Source organism: Psammomys obesus, unplaced genomic scaffold (genome assembly GCF_907164565.1).
Source record: "Psammomys obesus unplaced genomic scaffold, mPsaObe1.curated_primary_1811, whole genome shotgun sequence".
Taxonomy (NCBI): Eukaryota; Metazoa; Chordata; class Mammalia; order Rodentia; family Muridae; genus Psammomys; species Psammomys obesus.
In genome coordinates, this window is record NW_026585609.1 from 2056207 (window position 1) to 2073850 (window position 17644).

Genomic DNA, 17644 nt, shown 5'->3' on the forward strand with positions numbered 1-17644 from the left:
TTAGTATACCTCTGAAGGGAGACTGTCATATTGCTATTATTATTCTTTTTGTTGCCATCATTGTTACTGTTGCATCTTGATTTGACCATTTGCTAAAGTATCAGAGATACGGTGAACAGATGTCATAAATACAGATTTTGGTCAACAGTAACACTGGAAATCTCCCTTTTTTCTCTGATATTTAAGAACTTGCAAAATACTTTCATTTCCCCCCAAATCCTTCAAAGTAGAAAATGGTACAGGGTATAGTTTCCAGAGAATTCCTCCAGAATTCATAGTATCAGTGTGTACCTCACCTTTAGTGAAAAGGCACGTATGGATTCTGCTGCCTCTGGCTGCACGTGAGACTCCGTGCTAATGCGGGAGGCCACCATCACCTCTGCCCAGAACACACCTGCTAGAGTGCTGTGCCGTACACTATCTGAGACACCAGCTTCATTCGGAAATCCAGAGGGAAGCCACAGATTTCTCGAGTGTCAGAGTGTAAGAGACTTCCTTATAATTTGAGTCTTTTTGGTATAACATAATCAGGCTGCCCGTACTACTGAATAATTGAAATATATTGTGTGCTCACATACAAACACATAGGTATACACAAACATGAGTTCCAGTCAAAAACCTCTCATTTTCTTTATATAGTTCATTATTCTGTACCAACTGAATATATTTACCTGTGATTGTCTCTGTTGAATTAGATTTAGTTCTTTTACTGCATCTGAAACTTGTTTGGTTTCAATATATCCAAGAACGCTGCATATATTTTTAACTTCTTCAATAATATGATTCACATGTGGCTGTAGATGACAAGATCATATATCACTGTTTATTAAAATTCATCTTCAGTTGACCTCTTTCTCATGAGGAAGGAGTGGAATGGAAGGTGGTTAGCTGATCTCACATCAAAAGTTTCCACTTAACTTCACATAACTACTTTACTAACTTAAGTTTAATTTAATGATATTTAAAATAAAATGAGAGATGGAAGAAAGAGGATGAGATAAAGGAGGAAGAACAGGTGTCAGAACATGGACAAAGCTTGGAGAACTGAGAGAGGCTTCAGGGAAAAAGGCAGAGGGCCTTTTACTAGTGCATGTTCTTCCCTGGTTGTTCTTGAATGTGATTTTGTGCCTCCAGTGACAAACATTTACATTCAATTTTTAAGACAAAGTCAGTTGTGGATGACAGAACATAGCTACAGAAGCCAATCTGGTCCATGTACAGTGTATCTGGACATGGCCTTCTACCTTGTTTTTGTGCCTTCCCAGATATAATCTATAGTACATGCCAGGCAATTGTGTTTCAATTGGTCTGTCCTGAGAAAGTTCTGGAAATATGTAGTCTGTGCTTGCTGGCATTTATTTGTATGTTTATCCAATCATGTTTCACTGAACTCAAGCAACTGTTTTTGGACAATTGCTTTCTTTTCTACATTTATGTATAAAAGTACACTAAAACTGAAGTAAGATTGTCTACAGCGTTACAATGTAGTCTGCCCATTCTTTCAGGTCCTCAGATCAAATGTCCAACAAACAACATCTGAACAGGTCAGCAAAAGTCAATAGCAGGAGGGGCATAACAGGAGGGTAAGCGAGACAAACATAAGGATTCACAAAATAAAAACACTCAAATCTACTTATTCTGGAATATTTTCCTAATAAAACATCAATTAAATTTCACATTCATGTTTTTTTTTTTTCAATAATAGGATGCTATTTGACCTCTTTACTGGAAAAGAAAACCACTTTTTAATTCCTTCCTAGTATGAATTAAGAGGTTTTTCAATAAACACTGAAAATAAACTTTGGGAGAATAATTAATGAACACCACAGAAAACAAAATAGACATTGGACAAACGTCAACAGACCTGACTAGTAAGCAAAAATAAGAGGGAGTTATTTAGTTAAGAGTTGTTTTAAGTCTTTCCCAAACTGCAAATATTCAGCTGTTCACGACAGCATGGAGAAAAAACACCTATGAGTAAACCCTGTGTCAAAGAGTCAGCTGCTTCCTTAGTATTTGACCCATTACAAGTGGACATACGTACTGAGAATGGTGTGGGTACCAGAATCCTCACCTGTGAATAAATTCAACAAGAGACACACTCTTCTGACAACTAGAGAGCAAAAATTGCGTCATCAATACGGGGTTATAATTTGGTGTATCATATTAAGACTGGACCTGACAAACCGGATTGTCCGTAGAAGAACATTCCTCCTCTTAACAGGAAGTCAGCACATTCGGTGTGGTCAGCACAGCTCTGTGGTGAAGTTCCCTGCTCTAGCTGCCATCGTCAGGTCAGTATTTACTACCCTATTCCTGGCCAATGTCTTCTCTACAGTAGGAATCAGAGTAATTGACTAGAAAGTTGCTGTCATGATTAAATGAGATAAAATATGAACAACATATGTGAAATAATTTTAATGTTAAATTTGAGCCACTCACACAGGTTTTTGCTTATAAAAGAAATCAAAACTTTGTATCCTGGCTATAGCCCTGGATACAAATTGAATAAATTTCAATAAATTATAATAATAAATTTTAAAAATAAAAAATAAATCAAACCTTATCTATTATGCTCAGATAACTAATAAAGTGAGGATTAAAATGCCATGATTATTATGTATATACAATGTGTTTATTTTTCATTTGTGTACTAGGATGATCCAGTGCTGTAAAGTCTTAAAAATGCATGAATATTATCAATCAAAATGAAAATCCTGAATAATCTTGGGTCTCTGGAGATGTGAGAGCTACTTTATGCTCTATCAGTCTTACAGAATGTTTTATTATCTTATATAATCTATGTATCTCATTTCATAGTCACAAAACTCTGAACGATAAATATATTAACTGTAGTCACAGGTCACTGAGATTGCTAGAATATGGTAAGTGAAATAATGCAACCATAAAAATAGCTTGGTGATGGATTTGATATGATTATAAAGACTAGGGTTTAAGGTGATCCAAAATATTATTTTTTGGAAATAAAGTCAGAAGTGTCATTCTAGTGGCTGGAGAGATGGTGAACATTTAAGGAGGATGCCCTATATTGAACTCTGACCTTCACAGGTTCCTATGTAGATGATATTGACCTTACATACTCATGTCAAACACATACACACGCGGACCTTACATACTCATGTCAAACGCATAGGCACGCGCACACACACACACACACATACACACACACACGATTTTAAGCACAGAAAAAAATTCAGAGACCATGAGATTTTTAGGGTTCCATTTCTTTTAGATATGTTTGGATACACATCAGGATCTTTCGAAGAGACATGAAACAGGGTTCCAGCTCTTGGCTCTTGCAATTGTCAGATTAAGGAACACAAATAGTGTATACACATACATACGCACAAGCTCTGTACGCCCAGAAAAGGGTGAATGTACAGCTGAGCATGAAACAGAGATTGGCTAGTCCTTCAGGTGACGGGAAACTGGAGAGCTCTTCATATCTGAGCTGTAGCTCAGACATTGGTGCCTCCATGGCTCTGGGGAACTCTCTGTCTGGCTTTAGGGGCTGACATGAGGACTTAATGTTTTAAGCTCACATTCGGACAGGTGCTGATAGATTCAACCTTAGACGGTTTGGATGGGAGAGGGATGGGATGATTTGGAGTTAAGACCCAGAGTCGACACAGGACACGGAGAGAAGAAAACAACCTGGTAGAGCCCTCAGAATGCTTTTTCCTGCCCACAGCTGTTATCTGAAAAGTTGATAGCCGCCATGAGCTGACTGACTGCCGTCACGCATGTGCTAGAACGGACAGGAGTCCCTCAAGCCATGAGCCTCAATAAACCGCCTGCCTTAAGTTGTTCCTTGTTACAGGAAAGTGACTATTTCAGAGGTTGTCGCTATTGTGGACGCAGGCAGAAGGGACCCAAAGCATCTCTATGTAGACACTTCCCAACCATACTCCAAAGTATATATGGGTACATTACTGTGTGCATGTGATGCATAATGTACATACAGACACACGCACACACACATATTCATGGATATATTCACATATGCACACACATGTATTATGTATACAAAAGCATGTATATATAAATGCACATGCATGCACACACACAGACACGCAACTACAGTGGTTACAGAGAAAATTTGTTTTAAATGGGCAAAACCTATGAAAATCCTCTGTACACATATAAAAGAAGGTATATTTTAGAACAATATGACTTAAAAAGTTTCCCAAATGTCTTGGTTTATGAATTGAAATGGTCGCCTTAGAAGAATGAAATCCTCCACTCGCAGACACATAGCATCAGGAGAGTTTACAGAACAGCTCTGTAATCCACAGGCGTTTGGGCTGGGCTAAGTTCCCCCTAACTCTGAAGCTTTGAGTTAACAAAAGCACAGGCAGTTACGCAATGCTGTGTTGTCTGAGACACGGTCTGAATTTATGTCCAAAGATGTCTGATGTATCACAGCTGCCATGGGCTCAGCATTCTGATACTTTAGATAATAAACATACCTGGAAAACGTGTGGATCACTGGAAAACACGGATAACAAATTCTCCTCCAAATCTTCCTGGGAAAGAGAATAGAATATGAATAAGAGAGATAACCAGGGTGGGCTTCCTTCGTGGCGACAGAGTCAAAGGTAAGCTGCATTTACACAGCCAAACAGCCCTTTACCCACCTCCAGTTCTCACAGAAACCCGAACTAATGTCTGTTTAAATATGCTCTCTGAAAGCACCAAAATCAACTTATGACTTCAGAGACACACTGAACATTTAAGATGCTTTTCTTTTCAGCTTTTTTCCTGCTATTTTTTTCTCTCTGAAGAGATGGATATGTTTCTGAAGGAGCACTTTGGCTAGAAATGTAGAACAGTAGTCCAATTATAAAAAGTGAAAGTAGCCTCCTGTAGAGATGCTGGATCACAAGGTGACCAAGGGAAGATAATCATAAAGTCTAAGCTTTGGAAAAGATTAGGAGAGGGTACAGCTACCGCACAAGTGGATAAGAAGATGGGAGCATTTGAAAGAAATTCTTCAAGACCTGGCTTGAGTTAGCACACTGGTTTGCAACTGAGGGCTTGTTTAGCATAGGTTTGTGATTCTTAGAAATGTCCAGCAACAAGCACAAAGACCTGCCCATAAAAGCAAAAGCCTCAAACTCCTGGAATAGGGGCGGCTGTAGTTGTCTCCTGATGCAGGTCGGGTCTTTGCTTCTGAGAAGTAGAGAGCAAAAGTAGGAATAGGTAGGGCACCTGTGAGCATCGTCAGCTAATAAGGGAAGAATTGAAGCAGAAACCACTGTGCACAGTGGAAGCCCTGCCTTGAATGTAGGACCCCATTGGATGTCACTGGAGGTCAGGCACTGGGGACAAGACACTCTACAAGACTAGGTCCAGACATAGGGAGAGCTTTACCTACTGTGCATAAGAGAGACAGAGTACACAAAGGAAGTCCAGGACAAAGTCGACTTGAGGCTGTGCTTGACTCTTAACAACAAAAACCCTCTTGATCCCAGTGCCAAATGAATGACTCAGTTAGTGATAAACAAAGGGAGGGATTGCAGAGATCGAGGAGGAATGGAGAAGGCCCTCTTAATGGGATTGCATCCGCCCTACACCTCACAGCACAGCAGAAGAAAGCTAACCATTTTCAGACCTCAGCAAAATTTACCTCAATCTCTAACATGGATCTACACCTGCTGTCTAGCAATTAATCAAAACATTAGGGTCCTCACAGAAACACAAGTGAATACAACTCATTGTAACTAGATAATAGTTACAAACTATCGAGGTCAAACTATGAAATGACCTCGATATTAGTTATGCCAGGGGCCATACACAACTTCTAAAATATGCCGTTAGATTCATGAGCATTCAGTATCCAAGTGGGTTCCCTAGTAAGGGACAGGAATTGTCTCTGACATGAACTCATGAGCTTCCCCTCCCCTCTGCGGGAGGAGCAGCCTTGCTAGGCCACAGATAAGGACATTGCAACCATCCTGAAGATATCTGATAAGCTAGGGCCAGACGGAAGGAGAGGAAGACAACCCCTCTCAGTGGACTCGGAAGGGGGCAGGGAGGAGATGAGGGAGGGAGGGGAGGATTGGGAGGGAATGAGGGAGAGGGCTACAGCTGGGATATAAGTGAATGTCTAAAATTATTAAAAAATAAAAAAATATTAATGAAAGAAAAAAAGATTCATGAGCATTGTTAGCAAGGTGCCTAAGAAAGACCCATGATAAGACTAACACTACAGAAGGATTTCCATCATGCCGTACCAACACTTTCTATGAAAGATGAGGATTAAACAACCTGATATAAAGACCTGTTGAAGAAAGAAGTGGCTCAGCAGTAAAGAGCAGTGACTGCTCTTCCAGAAGACCTGGGTTTGGTTCCCAGCACACACATGTAGCCCAAGCCATCTCTAACTCCAGGTGCAGGGCATCTGAAGCCCTCTCTGGACTCCACAGGTACAATACAGTCACATGATTCATAAACATGTATATAGGCAAAACAGCCATGCACATAAAATAATAAAAATAAAATAAAATACAGAGTAGGATAGGTTGTTTACAACCTGATCAGGAAACATGTGGGTAATATATATATTTTTTTAATGATGCCAAGCTCCTGCATTTGAGGAAAGCAAACTATTTTAAGTAAATGAACAACTTGCTGTGGACTTAAAGAAGCGCCATGAAATGCCACTCCTCACAGAGGAGGAACTATGGTCAGTTAAAGGTGCTAGGGGTGGGGGAGGGGCTCATTTCCTTCAGTGCTGTAGTCACTAATAAGGTATCATGTTCTAATAACTAACCTCACATCCCTGCTTATCCCAGGGCCGCAAATTAGTCTCTTTGGTCTCACACACCCAACAAACCAAGCCTAACAAAAGAAAAGACATTAAAGTCTGAGGGATTTGTTGGAAAGAAGAAATTGCGTTAGGTGTAAGTGGGGAGGGAATAAGAGAAAATTCATGGAGCCTGAAAATAATCAAATTCATTGCATACAAGTATAAAAATGTCAAAGAATTAAAAACTATGAGTGATTACCACTTAATATAAAAAAAAGAGCAATTTGAAATGGAACACACAACTACAAGATAGAAAATTAAATAATCTTAAGAAAATTGGAAAAAAAAGTATGCAAAGCTGTGGAAACCAATCTTCAATTAATAGCATTAACATCATTATGTATGCCTCAAGTTGGACTATTCCATTTGTTAGAGAAAAAGGAATTCTTCTATGTTGTGAAATGTACAAAAGCTTATTGGATAGCTCTGCATGAGCAGCTCTAAATTTATACTCTAGAAACATTATTGATATTTTCACAATTGTCTGCAAACTATGTAGGAGATAAACGAAGGTCCATTTTTCTAATTGAGTACTATTCAACACTTAAAATCAACATAGACACACACACACACACACATCACCTATTATACTTTGATTTCATTTATATACAAAAAAGTCAAAGCACCCAGAGCTCTACCATTATTAATACATGTATATACTCTGTTGATGACAAAGCCACCAAATACTTTCCACGAAAAGATACCTCTTTAAAAACTTTAAAAAATCATTAGCTTTGTTGATCTATGTGGAATTTAGTGTGTGTGTGTCCCATAGGAAGAATGTGAAGGTCAGAGTACAGCATGGGTTCTCTCCTTTCAGTATGTGGGTTACAAATACCAGCCTCAGGCTCTTAGGCTTGAAGTCAGGTGCCTGTACAGGTGACAGGGTGAGCCATCTTGTGGGCACAAAAGGCATGGATTCTCTAGAAGACAAATGAAAGGGCCGAGAGCCATGGATCCCAGCATCACACTGCCTGTAGCCAGCATCTGTCATTGTAACTTGCCTTTGCTGTGTCTGTACATCACTAAATGTTCTTCCTGTGATACATAACATCCTTAAACCTCAGAGACAGTGCAGAAGGTGTGCGCTTCTTCCCAGACATTTCTCTGGTGATGTTGATCTCACTAGCGTCCCGGCTTCTTGTCTGGGGGTGTGTGTTCTTTATGTAACAGCTCCAACATTAGCCATTCCAGCCTGCATTTCTGCTAAGGCAGGCTTCATTTCTGCAACTGTGTCTTATTTCCCTGAGATCTTCTTTCACCTCCTCAGCCTCTCTCTTTTTCGCCTCTTTGCTGGTCATCCATACCTGTTCAGTTTTTAATCTTATTTTTTTCTTATGAATTTTTTTTACTTCTTTCCTGAGTCTTTTATTATATCCTATTGTGATTATAAACTGTATGGATGGCTTTACTCTAGATTCTCTATAATTCTCCACCCTGGTTGTAATACTAAAAACAGTGGCTACATCCAATGGCAGCTCAGTATCCAAGTGGATTTCCTAGTAAGGGGAACAGGGACTATCTCTGACATGAACTCTGTGGCTGGCTCTTTGACCACCCCAACCTGAGGGAGGAGCAGCTTTGCCAGGCCTCAGAGGAGCACAATGCAGCCAGTCCTGATGAGACCTGATAATCTAGGGTTAGATGGAAGGGGAGGAGGACCTTCCCTATCAGCGGACTTGGGGACGGGCCTGGGAGTAGATGAGGGAGGGAGGGTGGGGTTGGGAGGGAGTGAGGGAAGGGGCTACAGCTGGGATACAAAGTAAATAAACTAATTAATATTAAAAAATTTAATTAAAAAATACAGCAGCTGCAACAGCAGTGTGAGAATGACAACAGCTGCCTCGCCCTCCCGTGAAGATGCGCTTCCAATCACTGCCCTTTGTGGGGCACACCACACGGATCATTTCCACTGATCTTTAAAGATATCATTGTATTATATTTTGTTATCTGTGCTGCAGCAATGAGGAGTATGACTTTGGAAGGCTAGGTAAAATTGCTCCACAGTAATGGGAGTTGACAGAAATATCTTTCAGGCGCCAGGAGTTCTGTTTCTGAATTCTGACCTGGACTGTAACTCTGCCTAAATTATGTTTGAAATTGGATATTCTGAACATCTAGTAGTGTATTTGCTGTTACTCATAAAAAATGATAACACAGATTGCTACATCCTATACTGTCTTTCTACTTTTACTTTGAGTGTTCTTCCTCTCTGGGTGGTTTGTGGCTTTAGAGGAGGAACATGTGTGAGATATAGGTCCTCATTTCTTTTGAGACATTTAAGTGTGAATAGGAAGACATTATTATTATTATTATTATTATTATTATTATTATTATTATTATTATTGACTTGCCTCAGCCTCTGGATCATGAGCCAGATGGTAGAAGGAGCAGGAAGGGAGGGCTCTAAGCTTTTCCTAGACCAGGTAGACAATGCACAGAGTCCAGGCAGACTTCAAAGCATGAGGTGATCTCACGCACTCTTGCCCTATGTGCTCTGTAGTTCCTTCAGTGCTTAATTAGATCCTCTGGCTGACCTTTGAGATTGCTTACCTCTAAAGGTTCTGACTGACATTTCAGTAGAAACTTAGCAAAGAACTGAAGTGTCCCAGTATGAAGCAATTTTGAATCAGCAGTCAACTCTTTTAGCCTGGGTAAGACATGATTTCTTAGTATTTGGGGGGGGGGAGTAGAATCCGCTCTGGGAATTACTTATGTAAATGTGCCTCGATATCAAACCAGGTCCTCAGCCACTTCAAGAAGGCCACTCACCCCTCTCTTTATCCAGGAAGCAAAATGTTCAGTTATTTGCATCAAGTAAGAATTCAGTTATAGTTTTTGGAAACTTTTATTTTTAATTTCTCTAACAATTTATAGAATGTAGAATGGATTCAAAATTATATTACTGACAATTCAAAATATTTATGGAATGGAATATAGGAGAAAAGTGCCCAATGGTACTGTTCCATATAAGCTATCTGAACATTTAGCCACCTAAGGCACAATCCAAAGCACCCAATCAATCTGAAATTAATAAAGTCTAAAATATGTTGAATAATTACCTCAAAGAACAAACATATTTGTCAGTTTAAACTACTCACATTATTCAGAAATATTCATGACATTTGCCTAGCTGAGAGTTTGTTGTCTTGTTTCCACATCAATCATAACCTAAGTTTGCAGGAGATGGTAGAAAGATTAATTTTCAGATTGAGGCTGTTGGGGACCCTGATAAAATGCTCCTTGTCAAGGAAGGAGGTGGGGTGACGCTGGGATTGTGGCACAATGCTGCTCAATTCACCTGTCAATAAGCAGGTGCAGAATTTAGAGCTGATAGATTGTGGTCTGCCCACACATTGTTCTGGAGGCTCTGCTCTAAAAGCTCATCTAACAAGCTTTTCATGTGTCTGAATAGATTGCTCAGTGGTCAAGAACAGGTACTGGTCCAGGGAACCCAAGCTGAGTTGCCAACATCTATGTCACGTGGAACTGCGGCACTAGAGAGTCTGATGGCCTCTTCTGTCATCTGAGGGCATCTGCACTCACATGCACAAACCAAGAGAGACAAACACATATGCACATAACTTTAAAAATTAGATCTAGAAAAACAATCTCTTTGTTTGCATTGAGTTCATATGGAGCCGTGCAGGCCCTGTGTCCTATTTATTCATTAATCCAGTTGCAAGTGATGGTTGTGATTTGCTGGTGACAATGTGAAGACAGTGTTTCTTTGATGTTATGCCAGTGTTTTAGTCATATTGGAAAAATTAACAGTGGCCAATGGATTCTTTCAAAGTGAACATATGGACGGCTTCCTATGTGAGTAATGTGATGGAGTTTCTAAATTTGAAAAGCCAGAGTGTTGCCGATCTTCAGAAGTCTGAGCATGTGTGTGTGGAGCGGAGATGTCTACAGCACACAAGCAGCACTGTGATGTGAAACCAACAGAAACCAGCTCTTAATCAGATGATTAGCCCTCAAAAGTGTCTCTGCATAGAGGACTGAAGTTCTAATGCTCCTTAGGTTTTGGCAAAATTCAAGTTTTACCTTAGAAAGATTATTATGGGATTGAAGAGGTAGAGTTTAAAAGGGCACAACTGTAAAAGTATGTGTGTGTGTGTGCATGGGGTGGGGAGGAGAGAATGAACGCATGTGTGTGATGGCTCCTGTAATGCACTCATGAAGGTTGTTGGGTATCTTCCTAAATCATTGTGTACTCTGCTTTTTAAGACAAGGTCACTTCTGGACCTGACGCTCATGGCATTAGCTGGATGACCTGGCCAGCAAGTCCCCAGGATCTTCTCATCTGTGCTTTCACAGGTCTGAGGTTAGAGATGTTTGCTACCACAGCCAGCTCTTTACATAAATGTCGGTGATGCACACACAGGTCTTCATGTTTGCCACTTTACCTACCCAGACATCTCCCAGGCCTCACCTGAGACACTTTTATAAGCGTTTAAACAGTGCCCGTTTTCGTTCATTCATATTCCATGTCTTTACATTTCCAGGTTCAAGAAAGGCCCAAGAAAGGCAATTGCAACAGAGAGAGTAGAACAGAGACTTCAGGGAGGAAAAGGAGGTGCATACGTGCATTGTCATCCCCATATGGGTAATTATTTGCATAGAATTCATTTTCATATATGAGTTCGCATACATGTTGAGACCATAAATTCCATTAAAGCCCATTCCTGTTAGGAATAGTCAGTTGCCTGAGAGCAGCATCATTTCATGGACCTGTTGATCCCCCTGCCTCACAAGAAAAGACGACACCACCTGTTCAAAGGTACACTCCGATTTGCAGGGCTTTGTGTGAGGCGGCATGGCGGCTCACTTTTTAAGTGCCAGCCCTTCCCTGAGAGCAGCTCTCAGAAATGATGTGCCAAATGGAGATCACAACTTGGGGGCCCAGCAGGTGCCCAGATTTTAGTAGCCTTGGACTGAATCCATCACCCTCACCTGCTGAGCCATCCTTTCCTCTTATCATTATTCTCTGAAATTGATCTCTCCATGCAGTCAGCTGCAGCCAGGAAATCTGCAGTTATTTTAGACTTACTGGGTCTTTCGCCTAATCATGCAAATTTCGCATCTCACCTTATCTCCAGCCTGCTGGACTGGGCCTTCATTATCAGTTTGAGCTAATGGATGCCTCTCCCACCACCCATCAGTCATTCTTCTGCTATGAACAATGCCCTCTGCCATCAGCCGATAAATCAAAAAGTCATTAGTTGGTTATATAAGATCCAAAAGAATCTACATAACTCTTGTCAGCCTCTCACCTTGAACCTGATTGAAGTCGTGCACAATTTAATATAGTTTCCCAACCACACCAGGCAGTTTCTCAGTTCATTGTTTCAGTTTCTATTTATACTTTGCTGAATGTTCTTTCTACTTCCCACCATTACGTTTTCCCTCTTCTGACCAAGAAACACACACTCATATTGCAACAAACAACTGAAATGTGTGATGCTCATAGACGTTTATTGTCTTCTTTGTGAGTCCTGTGTGAACATGGCTTTTTGGTAGCATCAACAGCGTTTTACTGCGTATTTCCTTTACCTTATTTATATTCCTACGGTAGAATGAAAATTCATAGAAAGGCGGACTCTGCGTTATTCACCTCTTTTTCTTAAGAAAGTTGGAAAGTTTTGGAAAAATGGGAGATGCTTAATAAATGTTCATCGAATAGAGGGCTAAAGCTATGGAAGTGAATACCTGGGTTTTCAACAGGTGTTTGACATGGAAATTGTATTTTTTCATTATCGTAGAGAGGCATTGTCTACAAAGATAAAAAAAAAACACAAAAATTTGGTTAAATTTGTGTAGAAGATTGATATCACATGTTTAGCACAGACATATATTGTAAGAATTTTTCCCATGTTACACAGAACCTAAACAGGTTTCTTGATATGAATTAATGTTTTTTTTTTTTTTACCTTACAATTATTTTATTTTCACAGAATTTCAGAACCAGTTTAGAGAAATCTTAGGGCAACCCCCTCACATTCTATCACACTTAATGCGTTTAATCCTTTAAGATGTATTTAAAATTTCTAGCATCCTCACAAAGCTCACCGTTCCGACAGATCATAGCTCCCATGCTGTGGTTGCTAGATTCAACTGACTGCTTGACCACTTACAAAATCAAAAAAGGCTCCTGGGCGTGTCTGCAACGGGCTCTCATGATTTAGGTTTAGTAAAGGTAGGGGGAAAAACGTCACTCCCTGTGGGTGGGTCCATTCCATGGGAAGGAAGATCCTGGACTGTGTAAGAGGCAGAGGGTTGGATGAACATTAAAAAACCTTCATCCCTTCTCTGCTTCTTACTGAGCATGTAATGTGACCAGCTGCTTGGGCTCCTGCTGCGATGACATCTCCATAATGATGGACTGTAACCTTGAGCTGTGGACTGAAATAAACCCCTTGTCTCTTAAGTTTCCAACCTCTGTGGTGTAGGAGCTACTCACTGAAAGGAACTGGAACAATTAGTGTTAGGTCTGCCTCAGTCTCTGGGAGTTGAACTTAGTCACCAATGTCCAGTGTGACCTTGTTAGTAATCAACTTGATGGGATCTGGTATCATTTAGAGGGCTCACTTTGGGACACACCTGGGATTATTTACACTAGGTTGGCCTCTGGTCTTGTCTCTGAGGGAATAGCTTGATTAAATTAATTGAAGTGGGAAGATCCACCCTGAAAACAGGTGGCTTCATTCTCCAGGTGTGGGTAGTCTACCAGCAATTCTTTCTCTCTTCTTTCTGACCACAGAGGCATATGTCCAGCTACACCAAGCTCCTGCTGCCTTGACCTTTCTGCTTTGGCAGACTGTACCCTCAAACTGTGAGCCACTGCCAAAGAAACCTTTCCTTTCTTAAGTTGTTTGTGTCATGGTATTTTATCACAGTAGGTAGAAAAATAGAAAATTACCAGTTACCTGATCTATCATGCATGTATCATGAAGGCTCCTTGGAAGTCCAAAGGTCCAGTATTCAGAAAGCTTCCACATGGCTGACTATGGGGGCCTTCCTGGAGGCTGGTGTGCCTTAGAAAGCTGGGGTCTTCTATATCCTTTGAACCACCTCATCCCTGCCCACTTTAATGCCTTAAAACATGCACCCTTGAGTCCCTGACGCCAGTGTGAACATCAGGGGTTATGAGGCCTCATTTTAGAGCTGACTGATCACAGGTGCAGGCTATACTTAGCATCTGAAGGGCAGTTGGGAAGGCACTGGTGGGTTCTGAACCCTCACTGTGTTTTCCTTGTGGCACTACCTCCAGGTTGACATTGTCAACACCGCATTGAATTTGGGGACACATAGAAGGTGTTTTACAAAAAACCAAACTGTTGCTTATTTGTAGGGCAAAACGTTCACAGAAACTTCTCTGTCCATCTCAGACCAGAAGAGAAATATTTTGCTCTACAAAATTCAAATGCAATTCATAAGCAGATGATGATAAATGTTAGCAATAGGAAATATTAAATATGCAACCTTAAAAATCATTTGGCAGGTATTAATGATAAATGGGGCTGTCCTAGGCAGCAGAACACTGCATTTTTTCTTTCCCAGGCTCTCCTATTGTTTCAGATTTATCTGTGTTTAGGTGGGATACGTGTGATTTGAGTAGAGATTCTTGCTGGCTTTGCTGTTCAGAGCACTTTCTAAAACATTATTAACTTTATCTCCTTATTTGTCCTAAAAATTCCTGAGCTGAATTGAATAATGAGTTGCAAAGACAAAAACCTACATGGAAAAACCCATTAATATATTTTACAGTAGCTTCCTTCTCACATGTTATGCCATTATCACTTTAGCTGTCATTTTTAAGACAAAATACATAAAGTCTATACAAGCCAGTGGAGTGGTAAGAAAAGAATAGTGTGTTTCCATGTAAAATCTGTTCCTAATGTTGAAAAGACCTCCAGGGACACATGTATTCCTTCGGTTTTCTTGTAAATATCACATCTATCTAATAGAAAAAAACCTAATTGGAAATATTGATGGTCAATAGATTTTTAAACTTGTCATAGATAAATCATAAAAAGGTGGAGGCACAAAGGAAAGCTGGTGTCATTACTCTGGCGATCAAGCACTTGATGAGTCAACGGTCCTACTTGTTTGGAAGTGATTTTGGTATGCAGTCCAGGATGGGGTTACACTTGCAGTCTTCCTCATCCTCCTTGCTCCCTGCCTGAGTGTTGACATTGTAGCTATGGACCCCTGGGCTCCCAGTGCTTGGAGACTCCTCCAGGTCTATGGAGACATGGGGGAAAACACGGCCTCCCAGAAAGCTGAGGCCTGAGATGGCCATAAAGAGGCTGGTACAGAACTTGTGCCAGATAACACAGAGGGAAGATGACTTGGGACGTAATGAAAATTGAAGTACTCACTGAAGATTGGACCTGTCTTTAGTCGTGTCTGCAGTTCTGTGTCTGTGTGATTTTTTAAAAGCTTCACTGTTTTAGTTCCTGTGGTAAAGTAGGAAGAGCACCTGTGTGTGGTGTCTCATCTGGCCTACCCAGACTATTGCCCACCATTCTCAGGATAGAGGATAAATGTGGAGGAATTTAATCTGAACCTAGGCTGCCGCTGTAAGGTGTCCTCTGCCATGTATTGCTTTTCCCTGACTTAATCTGGTGGACACCTATTTATGGTGGTCAAGGCCATCAAGATGGGTGAGGTCAAGTGGTGACAAGTGTGAGGTAAGAACAGGAGGATGTTTTTGGAATCATTTCTCACAGTCTCTGCTTCTCCATTTTGTGTACCCAAACCAGGCTCAGGTCACAATCTTTAGACAAACAAGCCGGAGATAACACTTCCTCTCCCAGGAATTTCCCATTTATAGGATACCTTGTTAGGTTTTCTATCCCTCTATTTTATTTCCAGTTCCTCTCTTTGATGTTTGTTTTGCCACAAATGGATAGATTCATTTTGTAAAAATGAAGCTGCAGCCTTAGTTAATATTGCCAGCAACCCATATGTTGTCCTTGTAACTATCCGTGAAGAAAAAACTTTGATTGAGTGATATACAAAGTCCTTCTCAGCCATAACCATATACAGTGACACAGAATAAGCCTGGATGTTTTGGGAGGGGTTCTGAGCAAAGTCAATACAGATGGTTCATGTTGCATGCAGGCCTTGGGGATTCCACTGGATCTGAATTCAACACTCACACTAACAGTCACTTAGGAGCCTGGGGTCAAGAGCCTCAGTGTCCATGATTCTGAAGCAGAAAAGATGGGTCACCATATCCTCAAGGAGAGACTTCGGTGAGAATATGCATGCAAACTATGTAATAATTTTGCAAAGTGATGTGTGTTATTAATATTCCATAAACCAATTTCACTAACTTTACAGCAGGCTTTGCTTTAGAGACTTTTGACACCCCCCAACACACACACCTGAGTCACACCTCCCACACCCTAGGTTCTTCTCAGAACATTTTAATTCCAGAAAAAAAAACAAACTCCAGCCCTGAAGTCTTCTGATTTTACTGAGGCATCTTTTCTGAGCGACACAAGCAGGCATACATTTAGGTGTGAGGTTCAATTATGAGGCGCCCATTTCCTGTCATTTGGGTTTCTCTAATCTGAATCCACACTTCTCTGTTTATGACATGCCAATTATGTCAGGGGATATCCAGGAGGAATTTTAAACAGGGCGTGATGACTTTCAAGGTGTGGGAATGGGTTTTGCAAATAGCTGAGTTACACAAATACCCAAATTCGCAAAATAAATAAGAAAACAAAATCCTTTGGAGTGTGATAACCAGCAACAGAGATATTTCAAAATGAAAGTCATATTATTCTAGAAGGTGCTAGCAGCTCCTCAAGCACAGCTGAGTAGCTATGAAGAATAGGTAATTATTAACAGAGTTTGCCAAAGGGAGGTGTCCAGTGAAGGGACCGTGTTTACAATTGACTGAAAAGATACTGTGGTCTGGCATTGGAGAGTTCAGTGAGAAAAACTGTCTTGGAATAGAAATAAAGCATCTTACCTGGATATTTTCCAAATATGTGTAAATGCTAGAAGTTGGTTCAGATGAAACCGACTGTGGTCATCTTCACTCTGCAGACAGCAGAATGTATTAATATTTATAGAGTGAATAGGAATGAGCAGATAAAAATAGGCCTGCAACTTCCTGCTGTCATTTCATTCAGCTCTTTCGATAACCTCAATTCATCATTTTTATACTTTGTTTTAAATAAATTCCACTACTTTCCTTAAGTGTGTGAGCCTTCCTTCCTAATTTAACAGAAGCTGAGCCTTGGATGATGGTAAGCCCAGAGGATACTAAGAAAACATACGTGTATGGGTATCACCAGGGTCATAGAATAATTTCTCCTAATACAGAGGAATGCAGGCTTTGGACACCAATTTCCTCTTCTTTCCCCCCCTTCTCCTTTTCCTTCCCTTTGTATTTCTCTTCCTTAGACCTTCCCTTCCTCCTTTCTCCTTTTCTTCTTTGGTGTGCACATCAAGCATGCCATGACAGCATGACACCTAAACTGCCAGTTGATCTGACAGAAGGAAGACGCCTAAATAGTTCCATTCTTTTCTGCAGATTCATCATGTCCTGCTGACAAAGTGTCGCGGTAAGAGACCCTCTTCATGCAAGTAAAGAAATTACAGCTATTGGTGACTGCAGATTCTAGGAGTTAGCTGGCAACTTGTTTCTCTTCCAATTGACAGGCGTATCTATGTTAAAACAGTATTCTTATGGCCCCTAGACCCAGCACACACACTTGTACACACATACAGATGCATCCTCATAACACACACACACACACACACACACACACACACACACACACACAC

The 17644-nt window shown here is 40.6% G+C and overlaps 1 protein-coding gene across 5 annotated transcripts in view; it reads right to left on the bottom strand.

Annotated features, from left to right (window-relative positions):
- Positions 1-17644, bottom strand: part of Pik3c2g (phosphatidylinositol-4-phosphate 3-kinase catalytic subunit type 2 gamma) — a 327855-nt gene that overhangs the window by 245886 nt on the left and 64325 nt on the right. For all 5 annotated transcript variants that reach the window (XM_055610362.1, XM_055610384.1, XM_055610373.1 and 2 more), the window contains 4 exons: positions 16824-16894; positions 12545-12608; positions 4491-4547; positions 672-794 (listed from right to left, as the gene is read on the bottom strand). In XM_055610362.1, coding sequence (XP_055466337.1) covers positions 672-794; positions 4491-4547; positions 12545-12608; positions 16824-16894 — 315 coding nt within the window. The remainder of the gene's footprint in view (positions 1-671; positions 795-4490; positions 4548-12544; positions 12609-16823; positions 16895-17644) is intronic.